Raw genomic sequence first — 15,392 nt, 5'->3', positions numbered from 1 at the left:
ACTTTCATAAGAAATCAAGTAAGACATTTCTTAATTAGGATTCAATTCAAGCAAACAGATAGAGGTATAACATTTTTCTCATCCCAGCAAATGAAAATACACTACAGAATCAGATTTCTATGATTGCTGTCCATGTTTGCAAGAACATTTAGTTAAAAAAGAACAACTTTACTTGGGGCTAACGCAGAGCACACTTTTCTTACTTGATTGATTTGAAATAATTTAAATGAAAGCTAATTGTATCGAGATAAATAAGGAAATCAGCCAAAATATAGCAAAATGAGAAAACATTCAAACATCACATAGGGAAAAACATTTTATTAGTCTGCAAATACAGTATTATTGAAATACACACTATACCAGGGGTGTCAGACTCCAGTCCTGGGGGGCCGCAGTGTCTGCTGGGTTTCATTCCAGCCCAGCTCTTGGCTCCTTAATTGGTCTAATTAAACAATTAACTGGATTAATTTAACCCTTCTCTTCAGACTCTTGAATGTTCTGAGGGTTCAATGTTTTGAGTCACCAATAAATAAGGGATTGGCTTTAACATTAAAATGTGAGTTTTAGATAAGCCTGCCTGAGTAAATAATGACATGAATTAAGTAATTGGGATCTCCTGTTGGAACAAGAACCACCAGACACTGTGCCTCCTCCCCCAGGACTGGAGTCTGACACCCCTGCACTATACAGTCTTATTATAAAAATAATTCTCAAAATGTCTGGAATATGAATAATGAAATGTAAAGAATACATTTAAAACAAAGGTGCAATAAATAAGAACAGGTCACCAAATTTGTAGTCTGTGTTTTAATGTTGCCTTTCATTGAATAAAAATACCCACCAGGTATTTCCCATAGTTTAGAGCTAAAGATATACAGGAAAACTGGTCAATTATTTTTCAGCATCCATTCATCAGTTGTTTGATGTTGAAGAAATACAGAAGAAAACCCCTTACAACTGAATTTTCCTTAGTGAACAAAAAAAAACATCAGTGGGAACTTCAATTGTCAGTAAGAGGAAATACTCTTCCATTAACAGCAAACATTTATGTTCTTTGTATGTGATGGTTTGAGATGACCAATTATTTTAGCAAAAATAGCTTAAGTCTTCATGACCATGAAGAGGACTGGGGTTATTTTTTGCTTTCTTAAGCACAGCTGGAAATACAAAGTAATACCATACAAACACTAAAAAAAAATGTAAATTAACTATTAATTGGAACATGCAATCGGCAAACTTTATAGGATAGTGTGCTTAAAATATAAACCTGAATAGCCAAACATGTACAACTTGCCCACTTTGTAAAAAACAAGCAAAGAATTCCAAGTTAGTATTTTCAGAACCTGTTGTAATCCAGGAGATAAAGTGAAAATATACAGTGACAAATAAATTACTTTATCCTAATATGATAATCAATGAAGGCACATGTAGTATGTTATGGTGTGTCATAAAGTTTTTAAGTTTCAGTGTTTGTGGGCAAGTGTTTATTCTCCCAAATACAAATATATACAAGTGAAAAATAGTGCATTCATTTAATTAGACCCACAGCTTAAAATGACAGTTTTTCCCTCTAATTCAGTGAAATGTTACTTATGTATATTCATAGGTCTATCCTGGTTAAACACTCAAGACAAACCAAAGTTTGACATTTTGTTTAATAGAAAAATCAATCTGTGCCCTTCAAGGTTATAGAAACGTTAAGCATTTGTTAGGCCAGTTGGACAAAAATGCTATTCCAATACATACAAAATGTACTGCAATTATAAATACAGTATTAATAATCCTGAGCGTATACTATAATGTCTTAAGGTATAAGATGTGTATCTAACGTATAAAAAAAAATCTATTTAAAAAGTCCATGATCTTAACTGTTGGAAGTTAATGAGAGTAAAGTAGACTTAGGAACAAAATGAAAATTAGTTTTCAAAAAACATCCTGTTACATTTCAGAACAGCTTTTCCTGGAGAATGGATTCATATCAAACACCAGACCACCGTCAGTGCTGCCATAATCCCATTCAGTATCGCCATGCTGTAGCCCATGTGAAAAGAATGACCTGTTAATTTTCTGTAAAAAGAAAAGAAAGTAAATCACTGTACTGCATAAAGGACATATTATACACTGTAAATGTAACATCAGTAAGATGGAATTGCAAGGTGTTCGCAAAAATAATAAAAATGGGAAGGAATTTATTTCCAATTGCATCCTTCCTTTTTAATAATGAATGTGTGTTGTAGTATCTTGATGTTCCTGGAGATAACTCAAAAGATCACGTGGCTCTGAAAACAAAACACACGTTTTGTCGTCCACATTTTTTCCTCTTTTTAACAATTTGTATGGGCCTCAAATCTTATCTCAAATCTTTATGTGAGGGTTGGGGTTCAGCCTCCTACTGTTTATAATAGGGTAATAATACTGCTCTAATACAAGGATGTCGTACTGTTATTAAGATGTTAGGTTAATTTGTTATTCCTATATTAATTGTAGATGTTTAACAAAATTTTTTTTTTTAAGTTGAACATTGGGCAATGTTGTCTTTGATATTAATTTACTAATTTAGTTAAATGTTGGCTAAAATTAAATTTGGTGATCAAATTATTGTATAGGCATTTTTTGTTGATGGGATGTCAAAGCTTTAAATAGCATAGGCATTCTACTGATCTAACAGTCACATGTAAAAAACACAGGCATTGACACAATCTCTAATTAAGTATGTGATGTACAAATTACATTTTGTAGCTTTTCCTTAGCAACTGAAAATGCTGCTCAGACACAGGGCTGGCTCCTGTTAGTGTTACCAGAAGATGTCAGGCAAATGGTTGCATTTTAAACTTGACATTAGCTGATCTTGCATAACTTGTAAATGTTTCTCTAGAACCATCCGTTATCTTGGGGTTTGGTCTTCCTCAATAAATAACTTTGATGTTTACTGTTCATTTCAGTGCAACAGCCCCTCTGTTTCATTACACTATCCATCTGTAGCCTGAAGTTTACAGCACTTATACCCCGAGAACTTGTCAATGCATGACATATAACAGGCTGCAACGTGTGAAAATTAACTGAGGTTTTCTTGGAATTTTCCATCTGGAGTCTCAGTGATCTTAAGCACAGTGTTATTTAACCTACTTTAAATGCTAACGAGAGGATTCCAGTTCCCTTCCGCTCTCCTCTATTTTCAAGAGCAATGGCGGTGGTTGAAGAGAAAAATAAAATGTTTTCATAGTTTAAGATGTCTTTGAATAGTTGTATTTTCTATTGTAAATGGAATAACACATGCTTGGTGTGGCAACTCTAAGAAATAGATTATGTACATACACACATATATTTATGTATATAAATACATATACTAATCACTCAGAGTCCTGCACTGATTAGCTGGAGAAAGAAAGATCTGTGCCTAGGTGGCTGGAAAGACAGATTTCTGAAGACTTAGCAAGAATTTGGTTTCAGTCATTCTGGCAAGAGTGACTGTTGAAACCAATTTAATAATCGATTTAACGAATTAGAAATTTAAATATATGATTATCCAACTATCTGTATATGTAAGAACTATGTATATACAATATATAAAGAACACATGAGTATGTAAGAGTATGTAAAACAAAACAAAAATATTGAAGTCAATAAGCAAATACATTTTAAAACTGTGCTGTAGCTAACAGTAATGGACCACCCAGTTAATCTGCAAAGAAATGTTACGGTCACCAACAGATGGTGAAGATCATTTAAAAAGTCTAAACAAATATTTATGAGCAAATGAAACTCATAATTCCGGTTTCTTGGGTTTACTTTCAATCTGCACGGTAGCCATGTACTGCCACCAGCTGGACATAAAGCAAAAATCTAAGGTATAATATGAATATCTGTAGCCCCCCCACTCCCCCCCCCCCCCACAACCAAATAAACAAATATGGTTTCTTTCATCATATAATGAGCGTGTCCTATACACTGGATCTCATCAGCTGGCATATAACTGACATTTGCTTTTGATAAAGTAAAGACCGTTAGTCTGTTTTGGAGTTTGGGGAAATCTGACAATTTAAAATGTACAAACTACAGTAAAAAGGGATATCAGAATGCTACTAGCAGTTATCTGGCCAAATAAAGTGCTAATACATTAACTGCTGTTGCTACACCATGATCACTGGGCTTTTTAAGACTAGATCAAACCACTGTATTTATAGCATTTGTGGTTTTGGTTAGGCTACAAAAAAACACGGCCACCTTCTTTTCAACACAGTGATGAAACTAGATAATACAGTCAATATTATGAAAAAGGATCTCGCTCAGCTCTTACCAGGAGGCTGCCCTCTCAGCTTCACACCATCTGTCTCCTCAAACTGCCCTGATTTCTTATCCTCACCTCCATAGTTTTAGCTTCTCTCACTTTGCCTGACATTCATTTCCTTACACCTTAGTAACGCAGCCTGAATCCTTACTATTGTTACTATGATTGCAGGAAGTTATACTTGCCTGGATTCATGCTACCGGCATTGTCATTCTTAGTCACCATGACAGATGGATTTAATAGCAGCTGACACAAAAATATGATACCGATACTGTTAATATTATTAACAACTATAAAAAATGAATTCACTATCTGATTTTAAATATTGTTTTAAATTACTGAATTGAATAAATGAGTGTGTTTAAAATTCAGTGATGTCATTTATCAGGACAGACTGTCAAAGTACAAACAGTGTCAAGGGAAAGAAACTACAGAGGAAGAATCAACTTTAAAGGATAATAGTCACTGAAATCTTCATTCATGTTTTTCGGTTATCTATGTATGAAATGTAACATTTTATTCAAAACTATTGAGTTAAATAAGTCTATTTCATTGCAATGCTGCACAAGACTGTTGTCCCAACTTCCAATTCTGCTACTTGTACGACATGGTGTAAAGTAGTAAAGTAGCACTGCTAGAACTGAATGTCCCCGGTATTTATTGTTGACTTTAGTTAAGGAAGAGTCATGTTTGCAAGCTGACCTTAAAAGCAACCAATCTCTGTTCGGCAAAACCGTAACAGGTGCCATTTGTTTTTTCCCCCAGAGGCCAGAATGTCTATTATAGTTTGTTCTAGTTTCCATGATCCTCTTCTACTTCTGACTGGTTATAAGGCCGATCATGGGAGAATTTACCATCTGCTTAAATCACTGTCCTGTCCCCTGAACAGGACATTTCAAATGAAGGTCTATAGCATTTGATGAACTAAGTACATTTAAAGTCCATGAACCAATATTAATATTAGTTTCTGTGTGTTTGTATGTAATTATATACATTATATGTTTGGAGTCACCTCCAAAATGATTGGAAACCTTGAAAAAGATTAGCAAAAAATGCTGTATAAAATAAACAGCAGTATAGAGCTAGGTAATCAACCAAAATTATACATTTCTCAATTATAAATCTATTTCCAAAAACAATTAAGTGTTACAACAATTGGCACCCTTGTTTTCAGTACTCTGTTCCTCCTCTTGCAAGGATAATGACACAGCCTCTCTCTATAATTTCTTATGAGATCGGAGAACACATTGGAAGGTATTTTACATCATTCCTCCATACAGGATCTTTCAAAATCTTTTGGTCAGCACTCATTGGCTGTCCTCTTCAATTCAAACCACAGGTTTTCAATGGGGTTCCAGTGTGAAGACTTGAGATTGCCATTGCAAAATGTAGATTTTGTGGTCAATTAACTATTTCCTTGTGGATTGTGATGTTTTCTTGGAAACATGGTCTTGCTGGAAGATCTACTTGTGGACAAGTTTCAGCCTCCTAGCAGAATCAACCAGGTTTTTGGTTAAAATATCCTGGTACTCGTTAGAGTTGATTATGCTGTTGACCTTAACAAAGGCCCCAGGACCAGTGGAAGACAAACAGCCCCATAACTTGAAGATCCACCACCATATTTTATAGTAGGTATAAGGTTCATTTCTGCGTACGCATCCTTCATTATCTGAGAGTTCTTGGAAAAAAAAAGATTCATATTAATCAACAATCAGGTCTCAGAGATAAACAGTTCAAATATAAATTTAAGACTTTAACTTTGTGTTGCTTGTCTCAAATGCATAACATAATAATCAACTAAACATTTAAATAAATATGCTTTTTATGTTTGTTTTATACATAATGTTATTCCATTAGGACTGTAAACGCTGAATGAGAGATTATGGACAGGACTATTTATAACCGTTATCTCAGTTTCATTAAACATACATATTAAATAATAACTGAAAAAACAGGACTATATGAAAAAATATACATATACCGTGCAGTATAATAAGAATTCTGTGCCACAGATTAAAATACTTGGCCCATATGTACAGCACAGACACAATGCGTCGTCACACGGTTTGTCTTCAGCAGGAGAACATGTTGTACACTGTTGTCCTTTGAGTCTGTCAGCTTAAAATGCGCTGCTATTTTGAGCATTTACTTGTATGATACGCAATAATCCATATAGAGAAGGTCAGCCATCAATACCTGTTCCATTGTGCTATTATGTTTTAGAAAAAAAAGTTTGCTGTGGTTTGAAATCCTTGGAAAAGAAAAATGATGCAGTTATGAACAAATAATCTTAAAAATATGTATGGACTGCATTTCTAAATTCATCAGACAATTTAATTCTATCATTCCCTTTCACATTTGATACCTGCTCTTAACCCTATATTTGTTCAAGTAAATATACAATCAAACCTCAGGCTACAGAAACAACACTATCCTCTGTGATAAAAACATGAATAAGGACATTTGCAGATTTACAGAACCATTGTCAGACTGAAGTGAATAAATGCAAGAGTTACGTTAGATAACAGACTGCAGTCCGCAATTAAATTAAACATGCAATTGAGATAATTAATTTTAACAAACCTAACAGTGCTGACATTTGAAACAAAGTGCATATCTAGTAAAGACACTCCAGCAGAGGCAACTTGACAAATTGTCTCTATGGTTACATGGCCACGCAGGGAGGTTCCTAAGCTGATTTTATTTATTTTCTTTCTTCATAAAACCAACTGCAGACAAAAGCTCAAATTATGCAAATAGCTGGAGAATGCAACATGAAAAAAAGCACACTGCAGCTTCTTGACTTGCCAACATAAGGTATTTACAAGCGGAACCTCTGCCTGTGCTAATCTAATTACTGGAGCTCGACATGCACTCAAGCGTTTAATCCACATAAGCAGAAATGCAATGGGATATACTTTTATTTAAATTTGAGTTTGTATTTTAATTAGTTTTATTTTCTATTTTATTCCCGTAACTATACCAGATTAGCATGATATAAATATATATATATAGATATAGATATATCTATATATACATAAATTCTGCCTTTATTTGCAGTGTCTCCATGATGATGGTTGGCTTTCAAAAAACAATATTAATGTTCCTGCTGCCATTAAGAGCAACTGGTTCTTCTCTCATATCTTGAGCATATGACGAAAATACAACTTCCATAGCAACCACAGTTAGCTTATAAAGCAAAGATGAATAAATGAGATGCTGCGGGACATTTATCTCAGGATTCATATAAACATGCATTAAGAACCACATTAGTTGAATGGAGAATTAAACTGTCTTTGCTTGTTTTTCTCTTTCCCAAATTATAGCAACAGTTTGTTCACTTACTAGTTTAAAAGAACATTTTAGCATTTGGGAACTTTAATTTGTTTATGTCGACAGCAATACACAACTCATGTATTATATTACTAAAGTCATGTGTATTGTCTTGTAGCATTAAAATTTGTATGTCCAAGATGTGGACATACAGAAGTATTTCACTAGGAGCTAGACCAAATCATAACTGACCTTCCTGCCAATCACCTTTTGGTTTAGAAGTTGTAGAAAGTGGCTTCTGACAATAAATCAGCACACAGGGTTGCACTTTGCGATGTGTGGGGTAGGTTAAAGTTTTGATTTGGTCAAGCCCCTAAGCCTTATAGGGCCAATTGTCATGTATTATATACGATGGTTTTAGTTCTCTTCAGTCTAGTAAGAAATGTTTCTAATTTGTTGATTTTAACCAGCCAAGCAACTATGCACTCACATACAGGTGTTCATATACACAATGCCTAAATTGGTGGTATTTAAGTCTTTATTTTTGAAGAGTACTTTATACTGAAGAGTATGAATTTAGACCTTCCAGTTCAGAAAGGAATCTTCTCAGACAAGATATACAGATACAATACAAAATGGCATGCATTATTCACTAAGTTTTCATGTTGATTTTTGTGTTTTGAAGGCAGAAGGCATAAGAAGCTTTTTTTATGCAACATTTGAACTAAAGCACATTAACATTAAAGCATCAGTTTCCACTACTATTTGGAATAGAGGTTTAAAGAGCATATACTACTGTTTTTTTCCTTATTGTGTTAATTATATAAACTACAAAGTAGCTCATGTCCCCCAACTCCGTGAATAAAAGCTGTAATATACCAACAACTTAAAGTAAAAAATGATCATGGGATAGTGTGATCATGTTTTTAATAAATCAATACAGAATGTCCCTTTCTACCATCAGTCAATAAACTCCCTGAAGACTAATACACTTTTAGGAGCTACAATGTTTACACACAATTATTCGGTGTCGTACACAGAATTCAGGGAACTAGATGTGATGTCAAATTTATATAACATTAGTAGTTCTCTATGAAACAAAGTCATGGGGAAAACACAGAAGGAATATGGAGTGGAAACTGTCCCAACAAGGTGACAATGTCAGAATGGAAAACCACTATTGCTAGCATTAGGAGAATGTACATAATACAGTAGATTACAAAAAAAAATGTTTTACTTCACGTTGAGAGATGTATCAGAACATACACGTAATACAAACAAACAAATAAATACAATCATACTCAAACTTAAACATAAATAGATATCCATTTATAGAACCATAATATTATTAATAATACAACTTAATAGAAGATAGTGACATACAACATGCCACAGGAGCTCAGACAAACTAACCAGATAAGGGGAAAAACAATGACTGCTTCACCCACAGACGACACTGACTCTAAGGTAGATCAATCATATAATGTCATTGGTAGAGCAGCAAAACCTTAGACAACTCATTGTGTGAACGGCTATAGAACATTTTAGCTACTCTTAAATACATTTCATTTTGTTTGCAAACAGAAGCTTGTCAGTTTGTTCTTCATACAGATTTCATCAAGATTTCATCATTAATAATTCATTACTAATTCATTAATACATATTTTAAAATATTTAAAAATAGAACAACATTGTAGCAATAGAAGAATATTAATGATGCGTGAAGATGTATTTTGTCTGTATGTGAATACTTTGTTTCCTATTATCTGTATGACTGAGCAAACACATAAATGATTTAAGAAATCTATTGCATTCCTATTTATGAAAGGCACGAATCATTGTGCATGATCTGATGCTGGGTATAACACAATGCCACTGACAAGGATAAGCTTGTATTTCTGAGACTTGTTCAGTCCGCATAAGCCTTCAGGACATGAAATATTAAAAGGTCATTGACTGCATGAAACCAAGTCAGTAAAATTACAAAAAATATACAAAACAAAGCAGGCATATAATTAACAAAAGTGACCTCAATTTACCTGAAAATAAAACTAAATGATTTGAGTATATTTTATTTGTTGCCATACTGAAAACAAATCAAGAGAATGATTTATTCTTTGAGTGCATAATGGACTTGATATACACAACGTGTATTATTAATTATATTTCTTCATTGTTTAGGTTAGGACATGAAATAGTGAGCAGAAAAAATATATAATCTTCAGTTATGGTTACAACACTATTTTGGTTAGTGTTTATTTGTTAGTTAGCTCTTATTATAAAATACAGGTACATAATGAAGGCTGTAAAAGATCAATCTGCATCCCCCTCTGCCAGGACCTGCAGGCAGTGGATTACAGCAGTGTTTCACAATATTTTGAAGCGTAAGTCTCACCTACTTAACATAACATTCTGTGTAGCACACCAACTCCTTCTGCTTGCCAACCCTATTGTTAACATTAAAAAAAGTTCTAACTGCGGTAGGAATTATTTATTTACTTAATATTTTATTTGTGCTATGCATGCCTTGCATGAGAAAATTTGACAATGGTGAGTTTCAAGTAATCTACTGATGTCATACAATGTTGTATAGTGTAAATCATGTTCAAACACAACACATTTTCAAATATCTCTACAATAAGATTATTTAAATAGGGGGACAGATTAAGGTAGGAATAGTCTGAAAGTTAGGCTACAGTATGGTTGTTTGTAGAACATTATGTTGTGTAATTTAGGTAAATTTGTAATATAAATTAAGCTGGGGTTAGGGCTACAATTCCCAGTAAACTAAATCAGGTGTAGATTTATATGGGCCTATCTTGAAATTTTGGTGTTGGCTAGGGTTGGGTTAAGGCCTGATATGGGGTAGATAACTGCATAGATTACAATTGGATGAAACATTGAAAACATAGGCACTATATTTATAGGCCTATATTTTCAATGTTTCATCCAATTTTATTTGCAAAATCATACATTGGGCATTTTACAGACCTTTTTCTTAATAGGTCATGACATTCAGACAAAGATGCCAATTAACCTGTTTTGTTTTTTATCACTTAATGTTGTGATCTTTTCTAAAGAATTATTACATAATGGGTTATTTATAGTACTGAAATTGTCAATACAAATCCATTGGCTTGTTACTGCATTCATATGAATGATTGCCCTTGAGAGATGTTTAACCTGAAAGGTCACATTGCAATTTTATTTTTACAGCCACCACATTTTATTCCTGCTAAAGCTGTATCAACCAAAGAACAACAACAAAGACTGGAAAAGTAATTTCTACAGTCAGAAATGCATGCACTTACTGGATCATTTAACAAATTTCATATAGGAATTTAGACCAAATTGTTAAACAGGTGTACAATTTAACCTAGTTTTCCGTGACTGCTTGTGTGAAACACGCTCCCATTTAGAGCTAAAATGATGAAAGATGAGGGTAGAAATAAGGCTGCACTGAGTTATACTCACAAAGACCTGATTAATGTCTTGTGTCATGAGAATGGAAGTGCAGCAGTTAAGTCTAGAAGCGTCTAGGCTGCTCTCATCTGCAAAAGTGTAGCAATCCTACACAAGCTCTTTTACCTTCTTCATTACATTCCCTCCTCAGATGAATGGGCTTCTCTACAGTGGCTTCATCATACCCGTCACCGATACCTCCACAAAAAGCACAAGTGTCAGCAAAAGGAGCTGCCCTCCAACTCCCAATTCTACATTACATGCCAGAAATACACTGCAGGCCGTGATGAAATTCATTTAACTTCAGACATCAATTTACAACTGAAAAATTGTTATTTGTCTCCAGCTGCTACACTTTCCTAAAAGGTCTTTATAGAATATGGCAAAAAACAAACATCAGCTGGTGAAATTCATAGCTGAAATGACATCACTATTTTGGGAAGAAAGGTGACAGGTGCACAAATTAAACTGAGTTTGACTATAGATTTCAACGGTTAGGTACTCAGATAGTATGAAGAATCCATTAGCTACATAATGACTCTTTCCAGGTACAAATGCTATATAAACATGCATCAGATTTAAACCTGCCTGCAGGACAATAATGTAGGGTCACAATTCCATAGTTAGCTTCAGTACACTGAAGAGTTTGCCAGCTAGAAAGAGGCCACCAAGTAGAAAGATGGACATTTGTGGGTTGTCTTATTCAGATATATCCATATTTTGGAAAAAAAACTTTAATGTTTTAAAACATAAAGGGATCAAGTAAAACAAGCAGATAAATATAATATCTTGTAATATTAAATAACGCTCAAAGAAGTACCAGATGTGTTTCTGTTGTTGTGGTTTTTATGAGTTTACAACACAATGAAGGCAAGATAATTATTTGAGTAATTTGGATATAATCCAGTCTGAATTAACTCAAACATGGTTGAGGCAGTCTTCAAAACTTCAATCAATACTTTCTCACTACAAATATACAAAACATAAATATGTAAACTGCAGTTATTCTGCCACTGTTAGTAAATATCTGGAGCATGACTTTCATGCGGAAATTAGAATTTTTCCTTTTATTTAAGGATTACCAAAGCCACTGGAGCACTGAAGAGACCTCAGTGTTAGTTACGAGGAAAGGTTCAAGGGGCCAGAACTATCAACTAAATATGAAGGGACTGATAGCCTTTGCTATCACCATCACGCCAATTTTCCAAACCCTTTGAAGAAAATGTTTTGCTGGCACAAGGATTAATGCTGAGTGATGAAAGCCAATTACAAGAAAATTACATTGTGTTCTTCAAATGATCCCTGTATACTTGAATCATTCTTCTGTGTTTGAACATCAAATAGCATCTACTGTTTTATTTCCTGTCACACAATTGTGAAAATGTTATCCAGTGCAATTTAGAAAAAGAAAACAAATACTATGCCAGGAGCTACGAGGTGGGGAAAAATGCAATCTTAGGAATCTGGGTTTTTGGAGCAATTACATGTATGTGTCTATAGGTGTATACACATAGCCATTGTGACTCACTGTGTGTGTGTTTGTGTGTGTAAAGCAAAGCTAATGTTTGCTGTTATTATTTTGCTTTGTTTAAAAAAGAAAAAAAGTAAATCCCTAATTTAAAAGGAGTATCACACTGTCAAGCATAAATAGGACCAGATAACATTGTGCTTTTAACAGACAAACTAATTTCCAAACAGGCTGAGCTAGTAGGGCTGTATATATAGATCTTATGTCAGCATGTTTCCACTGTTCCCTCCACAGAATCATCTCTCCATTGCGCTGTAGGCTGCATTATTGATTTCTTCTTCATGGCACAAAACAAATTATGTCACTTGCATTTGAAGAGATTTATATAATATATAAATATTTTAAACATTACAGGAATTTGTCCTTGAACAATAACATGTCTTTCAACAGGCAGCTAGACATGGTCTTTCAAGCCCCATCAGATTGCAAGATCTTTGTATGATAACCATGAAAATAAAATATTGTGCACATTTAAAGGCTTTTTAAAACTTTTCCTCTACAATGTTCATAGGCAGAAGTATAACAATCTGAAAAAAAGTATGTACCTGAAGCGTGCCGGAGAAAGGGGGGTTGGAGGAAACATTCCAGGTTCAAAAGAATCAAAGTATGTCAGGGTCCATGAGAAACTACAACACGAGATGCCAGCAATCACAGACAAAATCAGCAAGCTCCAGAACCCTGAGGAAAATGCAATGCATGAAATATTACAGAAAATAATAAATAAAAGTAACATGAGCTCTTAATCTTGTGCAATACTTTTTTTCTTCAGCTATATTCCTAGGATTAATAACCCTACTGGCATTTAATGTAATCCCTTAGTAGATGTGCATTTCATTAATGTTTGTTCCTAAGTCTAGTTTATCATGTAAGAAATTAGAAAAGAAAAACAACTGAAGAAAAAGAGTTGCACTAAGGTGATATTTAATACTGTGAAGGTAGAATACACACCAAAAGGTAATGAAATGTAAATGTATTATCTGTTTCTTGGAATTGGGTAACAAGCTAATACAATAATAGTTTGCTATATATGTAGGTATTTATCAAAATAAGTAATTTAAAACTTGTTTATATAATTTTAACACGTACAACTGATGGTTTCAAAACATCACGGCTTCAACTTCCGGCTCTTGTCGTAAAATTGATAGCATTGCCCACCCATCAATACAACCTTTCCCCTTGTTTGTGTGATTTTACTTGTTAACAAGCCACACTAGCATATATTTGATCTGATAAGTATAACAATAACAACAACTACTACAAACTTTATATTATTTATTTTGAAAAATATATAATCAAATAGTGAGCATGGGGTTTAATATATAGGATACATATTAAGATAAAGTATTTTCCCCATTCAGAACACTCCTGCTGGTGCAATACTGCTGGTATTCCTTCAAACTGTAATGAATCTTCATTGATAACTATTTTTTTTTAATGTTGTACTTACCCAACAGATTTATCTCTATACCATCTTCAGTTGTAACTTTCTCAGAGCGTAAATCTGAAAGACAAATAGAAATAAATAAATTGTGTGCCTTTGTAAATACAATAAGAAAGTAATTGGAGAGTAAGAATTAAACTGTGAAAGCTAGGGATAGTGACAGCATCTTTAAACATTTAGCTTATTGAAAGTTGTCTTGACACTAAAAAGGTTAGATGCTTAAGCAACTCCCAAGTTGTGGAAACCATTTAATCTTTTGTGGTTTATTCCATCAGTATTGAACCCTGCTGATGTGCTGGTATACCTTAAGCTGCTAGTAACTTTGGAGACGACAGGCAAGCTTTGACTAGTGAAAACATCATCTGAAGTAAGATGAAACAATCAATACAATCAACAAGGCAGTCAATTCATCTTGCACTTCAAATGTAATGTACTACAATGTACGAAATTAGTTTGTACCATATATAGTAAGAGCAAGTAGTTAATCAAATAACACTATTACTTCTAAATGGCAGAATTGCACATGTAAACAGTATACATTAAGAATATCAATACATAAATGAAACTGTACTGAAGTCAAGATTTCACCTTTCATTTCTCTTAGAGATGCTTAGAGAACTAGTAGTAGGGAGTTCAACGTATAACCCGTGCAAATGACTATGCGTCATATTTTACGCTATTACAAAATACTGAAAATAATACTGAAAAGGTGATACCTTTTAAAATAACGTAGAAGATCGCCAGGAGAAATGCAATTGCAGACAGTATAACAATGCAGCAAAGCATGGCGAATATTCTGGTTGGCCAGTAACTTCCACTTCGGGATGATTTTTTATGTCCTGCAATCTGGTTTATCTGCTGCAGATCTGGACCTCTATGCACGGTTGACCGGCTAATCTCTAAAGTCGCATTTTGATCATTTTGGTCCAGTGCCTCCCACTCCCTATCCAGCATCCGGATAACATCTTCAGAGTTGTAGAGATCTTGGGATGCAGACTCTGGGGTTACCGTTGCTTTATGGCCGGTAACCCTCTTCACACCTCGAGGCATATTATTATATCAATACAATATAAATCTCAACTACTTGGCTAAACAACAAGTAACACAGGCACAAGTGACAAAGTTTCAAAACCTAACAAATAAATGTATTCATATTTTTGTTCCGGTTCTTAAACAAGCTACTACAATAATAGTTTGTTATATATGTAGGTATTTATCAAAATAACTTGTTTATATAATTTTAACGCGTACAACTGATAGTTTCAAAACATCGCGGCTTCAACTTCCGGCTCTTGTCGTAAAATTGCTAGCATTGCCCACCCACATCTGGATTAACCAATCCTCGTAACTGTCGTTTCTATAATCCCTGCTGCAATTGGATGTTATGAAAATCAATCATT

General features: G+C 34.1%; 1 protein-coding gene across 1 annotated transcript; it reads right to left on the bottom strand.

Annotated features, from left to right (window-relative positions):
* Positions 1–303: 303 nt before the first annotated feature.
* On the bottom strand, positions 304–15,302 carry arl6ip6 (ADP-ribosylation factor-like 6 interacting protein 6). The gene is made up of 4 exons (XM_066687660.1): positions 14,709–15,302; positions 13,999–14,052; positions 13,097–13,229; positions 304–2,067 (listed from the first exon to the last, which is right to left on the bottom strand). The coding sequence occupies exons 1-4, from the start codon at positions 15,040–15,042 to the stop codon at positions 1,974–1,976; spliced, it is 615 nt and encodes a 204-aa protein (XP_066543757.1). The 5' UTR covers positions 15,043–15,302; the 3' UTR covers positions 304–1,973.
* Between the last annotated feature and the right edge of the window lie 90 nt (positions 15,303–15,392).

Source organism: Amia ocellicauda, chromosome 16 (genome assembly GCF_036373705.1).
Source record: "Amia ocellicauda isolate fAmiCal2 chromosome 16, fAmiCal2.hap1, whole genome shotgun sequence".
In the NCBI taxonomy this organism is placed as follows: Eukaryota; Metazoa; Chordata; class Actinopteri; order Amiiformes; family Amiidae; genus Amia; species Amia ocellicauda.
This window is presented reverse-complemented; position numbering and strand designations above follow the sequence as displayed.

What these genes read in the sequence shown, in the direction of transcription:
- arl6ip6 (XM_066687660.1), bottom strand. Translation starts at nt 15,042, where the DNA reads ATGCCTCGAGGTGTGAAGAGGGTTACCGGCCATAAAGCAACGGTAACC. An exon ending in CTTCTACGTTATTTTAAAAG is followed by an intron (nt 14,053 to 14,708) that starts GTATCACCTTTT and finishes TTTGTCTTTCAG; the next exon opens with ATTTACGCTCTGAGAAAGTT. An exon ending in CTTTCTCCGGCACGCTTCAG is followed by an intron (nt 2,068 to 13,096) that starts GTACATACTTTT and finishes TTCTTTTTACAG; the next exon opens with AAAATTAACAGGTCATTCTT.